The 5,617-nt window shown below is 52.3% G+C and overlaps 1 protein-coding gene across 1 annotated transcript; it reads left to right on the top strand.

The window, feature by feature from the left end:
* Positions 1-666: 666 nt before the first annotated feature.
* On the top strand, positions 667-2,977 carry LOC120861310 (coiled-coil domain-containing protein 184). The gene has a single exon (XM_040236941.1). It carries the CDS (start codon positions 1,161-1,163, stop codon positions 1,746-1,748), a length of 588 nt encoding a protein of 195 aa, XP_040092875.1. The 5' UTR covers positions 667-1,160; the 3' UTR covers positions 1,749-2,977.
* Positions 2,978-5,617: the final 2,640 nt, after the last annotated feature.

The raw sequence follows: 5,617 nt of genomic DNA, 5'->3' as shown, positions 1-5,617 counted from the left end.
TCGAAACTGAAGCACTTTGCCTCACAGTCCTGAAAGAACCCCCAGTGCCCTGGGAAGGAGCGATTGGGTCTATTATGGGAGGGAATTCCATCTTTTCTCGGCTTCGATACCATCTTATCGACAGCGAGGGCTGATTTACTGCAGAAGCAGAAGGGAGTGACGGAAACCTCCGTAGTGCCCTCCTGCGCATCTGCACCGCGAAGGCCGGGCGGGGCCGGCCCTAGGGCGCCCGCGCATCCCAGCTCAAGTCTGGGTAATAGCATCGGCCTCTCTACCCTCTCTGCTTTCCTGCAGGAGGACAGAGAAGCAGGACTCGGCTGTAACGCCATTCTCAGAGAAAGGATTGCGGGCAGGTGAAAATCCTTCCAAGGTAGTCTCGCTCGGTGACTACTACCCAGCCTAGGGGAGGGACGATGTCTCCCCGACCTGGGGATTTATGCAGCAAACTGCTCTCTCATGCTTCCCTATTAAACATTGCGGCCACATGCTCTTTCAGCCTCAGCTGAGGCCACTGCAGCGTCCCCTCCCCTCCCGCTCCACAAGCAAGCTCAGAATCCAGAGCCCCACTGCAGCTTCCCAGCTGTCCTCCCTTTTCTGCTCCACTTCCTGGTTGCCATGGAGACACACGTCTTTTACGTGCAGTGCGTCGCCTTGGAAACAGAGGAGCATCCGCGGCGCCACTGGGAGACCCGCCCCTGTCACTTCCAACCACACTCGCGAGTGCTGCCAGTTAGCGGCCGAGGGGAGTCCCGAGGTCGACCCGCTGCTGGCCTCGGCCTCAACCTGGGCCCCTGTGCGAGCGCTCCTGTGACCCAGGGAACCGGCGGGCACTTGACGCTCTTGGCGCCCAGAGGGAGGCGCTGACACGGGTGCAATTCAGGAGTCGAGGCAGGGCAGGGCGCTTTCGCCCCGGGGCGAGCCGAAGAGACGCCGGCCCTGGGACTGTAGCCCGGTCCTTGTTCCGCCGTCTCTTCTCGGCCTCTCCAGATTCTGCCGGCAACCTCCGCCCGGGACTCACCTCTCCACCCCTGTCTGGAGCCTCCTCTTCCCTCGGCTCCTCCCACCCCCTCCGGGCACCTCTCCCTCTCCCCGTACCTTCCCCCACCCCGAGGCCGGGCTGGACCGGACCCCGAGCCGCCACCGCCCGCTTCTGCCATTCAATGGAGGAAGGTCTGCTGGAGATCATGACCAAGGACGGCGGCGACATGCCGGCCCCTCTCGAGGTGTCCACCGTGCCGGCCGTGGGGGACGTGATCTCCGGGGAGTACAACGGCGGCATGAAGGAACTGATGGAGCACCTGAAGGCCCAGCTGCAGGCCCTGTTTGAGGACGTGAGGGCCATGCGGGGGGCCCTGGACGAGCAGGCCTCGCACATCCAGGTGCTCTCGGACGACGTGTGCGCCAACCAGCGAGCCATCGTCTCCATGTGCCAGATTATGACCACCGCGCCCCGCCAGGGTGGCCTGGGCGTGGTCGGCAGCAAGGGGAACTTCCAGGGCGCCCGCCGAGATCCGGAGACCCCTTCGCCTGGGATCGGGGACAGCGGTTTGCTGGGTCGCGATCCAGAGGACGAGGGGGACGACGATGAAGAAGAAAAGGAGATGCCCAGCTCCGGCACACCCACTAGTCACTGTGAGCGCCCGGAGAGCCCCTGTGCTGGCCTTCTGGGGGGGGACGGGCCACTTGTGGAGCCCCTCGATCTGCCCGACATTACCCTGCTGCAGCTGGAGGGCGAGGCCTCTCTGTGAGGGGACTCCGAGGGGGCACTACTTTCCCGGGCTGACTTTGGGTTTCCGAGTGCATGAGGGGACTGAACGGCGCGATGCAGCGTGCTTCACTCCGACCGCTGCTCTTGTGGGTCAGGCAGAAGAGACTTCCTTGAGGAAGCATTTACAGGGTGAAGGACTTTGGGAGCATCAAGAATTCTTTCTGCCTCACCAAGCGAGAAGTAGCAAACTGCGGAAAGGTGAGGTTCCGGGAGAGGAAGCGCCCACCTCTGGACTCCCATCCAATCCCCTACCCTGCCCTTTCCCCCGCCCCAGCCAACAGGAGAACCCCTGACTTGTGTAAATAAAATTCTGCTTTTTCTATTCTGAAAAAGGACTTATCTAGGACTATGGCAAAAAATCTCTAACGATTTACCTAGAAATTAAGGAATTGGGGGTATTCTGTTCTGGCAACAGAAAATTTACCCTTCTGATGAAATCCAAGCTATTCAGCGTTCTGCAGAAGCCTCTCCCCCTCACAGACCTCTGCGGCTGCTGATTGGTAAAAGAAGCTTGAGGAGGGAACTGCAGCCCTAGGAATCTGGGTGAATGGGGTTCCGAGGGCCCCTGGGCTGGGAGGAGCTGGCTCTGAATGTGCATGAAGACATTATAGCTCAACCTCTAGGATTTTGCATGCAGAGCGGATCCTGCCTTGTCACTGACTTCATCTGGGATTGCTTTATCCACTCACTGGGGCTTAGAGAACAAAGAGCCCAGTTCACAGGCAGAGACTTGGGGGTGGTGCTCAGCAACAGCCCAGATTTAGGGGACATTTGAGGGACTCTTGGGGGCCACAGCCGAAAACTGTCTCTCTGCTGGCTATACCTGCTTAACTTCAGTTCCTTTTCCTGTCAATACTTCCCTGCCCGCTGACTCTCGGTGTTGCCTCCATAATGTCTTGTGTGCATTATGTGTGTTGACCTGTGTAGTAGTGTGTGAGCCCTGAGGGGCAGGGCTTGTGGCTCTGGTGTTAGGTTCAGGGGGCTTCAGACCTTCTGTGAGCCCCAGGCTCTCATGATGCTTTCCCCTCTCCTCTCCTTTTCCCCCACAACCAGGGCATGAAGCATGTGGCTGTCCTGAGGTTCCTAACTGATATGCCTCCCTCCCACCTCCTGAAGTGGTGACTTTGTGTGCCCTTCCTCTTCCTCTGTGTATTCCTTCTCAATGCTTTCCTTGGTGTTAACCTTAATAAAGAGGCGTCATCTCCCCTCCTTGCTGACTGGTACTAGGGAATGGCAGGGTGGGGCTTCTGGACCCACTGCATGGACACAGGCTTAGTGGGAACTACAGGGACCATGCCTTCCCTCCTCTCTTCTTGCCTCTGGTTCCAAGGAGTTGATTGTCCCTGCCCTGACTGGGATATGCATTGCCATCTTTACCTGCTGTCACTTCCGTCCTGGACCTTGACCTCAAGCTGGACTGAGGAAGGAGAGGGTACATGTTGCGAGCCCCAAACAAGGGTTTTTTAGTAGCCAGAACTCCAGATGTGCAGGAGACTTTTCAGTGGAGCACCTGGTTCCCAGGAGATGATTTCCAAAGTGGAGTCCTGGAATGGTAGGCATGACACCTGTTTCATGGGAGGGGTAGGGAGGGGGCATTGTTCAGGAAGGATTGCCTGGGATCTCTGGCAGAGTGACACATCACAAAGGAAACCACAAAAACTGCCTCAGGCCTCTAGTGGAGAATGCCGGTAAGGTGTCCCCCTGGGAGCTTAGCCTGACATCAGCTCTAGTCTGTTCCCTTGGGCACTGGAGCCTTCCTAAGGCTGCTTCAAACAAAATTTGGGAGAATAATGAGCTGGGGTGCTCTCTGTGTGTGTGTGTGTGTGTGTGTGTGTGTGTGTGTGTATGCTTGTACCTGCAAATGTGTGTATGTATGCATGTAGGTATGTGTATATATGCATGTGTGTTTCTGCAGCTGGTTGCCACAGAGATGTGGAAAGAGCACTGGCAGTGAATCTCAGATCCAACAGTGAATGACTGCTTGAGACTTGGTTCCTTGCTTGAGACTCAGTTTCTGTCTGTGTAAAATGGGGACAAAAATTTTTGAGAAAGATAATAAGACATCTGAGAAATCTTATGCAAATGTTAGTTTTCTTACAGCTCTCTTGGGAAAGGAGGTGATGGTGTTGACTGGCTCCTCTGGGAAAACACATTTATTTAGGGAAGGTTCTAGTTTAATATAATCCTTCCCTACCTAAAGAACTCTTATCATTCAGGGCAGTCAAGGGGATGATGAGATTCCCAAGCTTACATGGCCTTTCTTCATAAATGTCCTGTAATTATGGGTCAAAAAGGTCTTAAAGCCAACTTTTGTACACATAGGATGACCAGAGGATGGCTTGAGTTGTGCAGTGGTTAGGGAATATGTGCTGGGGCCTTAGAGAGGGCAGCTAAAGTATATTAGCGAGGAAGTGTCCCTGAGGGCTGGAAGATAGTTTTCTGTTACAGTTCCAGCATTCAGCACCAAAAACAATGATAGCCATCATATATTGAACACTTACTCTGTGCCAGACATTGTGCCCAATTTTATATCCCAATGACCATATGAAGTAGGCACTATTATTATTTTCACTTAACAGTTCTAGAAATAGACTCCAAGACTTAGTCAAGGTCATACAGCTAGTACTTTGCATAACCAGGACTTAAACCCAGATCTTCTGACTTAACCCTAGATGGGAACCCCCTCCACTAATTGCTCTATTTCATCTTCAGAGAAAGGAATCCTTTATGTCCTCAGTCAAGAGTCTTAAGAGTCCTGAAAAGGAAGTAATGTTAGTTTTATTCAGTTTTCATCTTCTCAGTTGGAACAAGTAATTCCCGATCTGGTTTTGGTTAGTGACCTTTCAGAGTCTAGTGGGTGATAATACAATAATGGCACAGAGAAGATGGCCTTCTGCACATGCTTCTTTAGAGGCAGAAGCTGATGTTCCCAGATATTCCCTGACACTGCCCCATTCTCATGCCTCTTCCCTGTTGTCTGTAGCTCAGATTCTGCAGAGTACGACGTGTATCTCAAGGCACAGCCCTTCAGCACCTGTAGAATGGTCTGGTTGAGCCCTTTAACCGTTGATGCCAATTCAATTCTTCCTATGCCTACTATCCAAAATGTGTCATCAGTCCCTTAGCCCAGGGCCCCCAGAATGTCTCTAGCGATTCCTCTCAAGTCCAAATAGGTAAAAATCTCCCCAGAAAAAGCAGTTCTTCAACTGTCTTCAGTGACCTGCACCAACATTCCAGAGCGACATAGCACGGGTTTCTCTCCCACCTCCTTCCCCCCTTCTCCAGACTCCCCTCTCTCCTCTGGCATTTCTTCCTTATAATGCATCTAATGAATCAGTTTCACATGAGATTTATAACCTGGGACTTGTGCATGGGGTCACTGTTGAATTTCAGGGGGCCCCAACCCCTTGAAATTGAATGCAAAACTGTGTATGTATAGTCTCTAGTGAGATCTATTATTTCAATTTAATTCTAAAATGTAAGAAGTAAAAAGGTAAGAATCACTTAACTATTAATAAATGGTAATGAGGCTTTTTAATTTGAAAAAATACCAAAGAAATGACCCTGTCTGAACTGATAACACCTTTGTCTCCTGGGGCCTCTAGAGTATTTCCTATACTGAATTGAAGTCTGCATAAATCTGATTACTCACCACTTTATTCAACAAATTCAAATTATATTGACACCCATTAGAATGTGCTAAGAATCTTGTCTGGCATTACATGCAAGTCTTCTAGTACTTGGGAGTTTGTCAGGGCACTGCTGATGTGCAGCAGTGAGGCGATGGTCCCGCCGCCCCTATAACTGTGCCGCACTTCAGGTCTGAGATCAGTGCAAAGCTGCACATAC

This window comes from Oryx dammah, unplaced genomic scaffold, assembly GCF_014754425.2.
Source record: "Oryx dammah isolate SB20612 unplaced genomic scaffold, SCBI_Odam_1.1 HiC_scaffold_11232, whole genome shotgun sequence".
Classification (NCBI taxonomy): Eukaryota; Metazoa; Chordata; class Mammalia; order Artiodactyla; family Bovidae; genus Oryx; species Oryx dammah.
The sequence above is the reverse complement of the archived record's forward strand: the minus strand, read 5'-3'. Positions and strand labels throughout refer to the sequence as shown.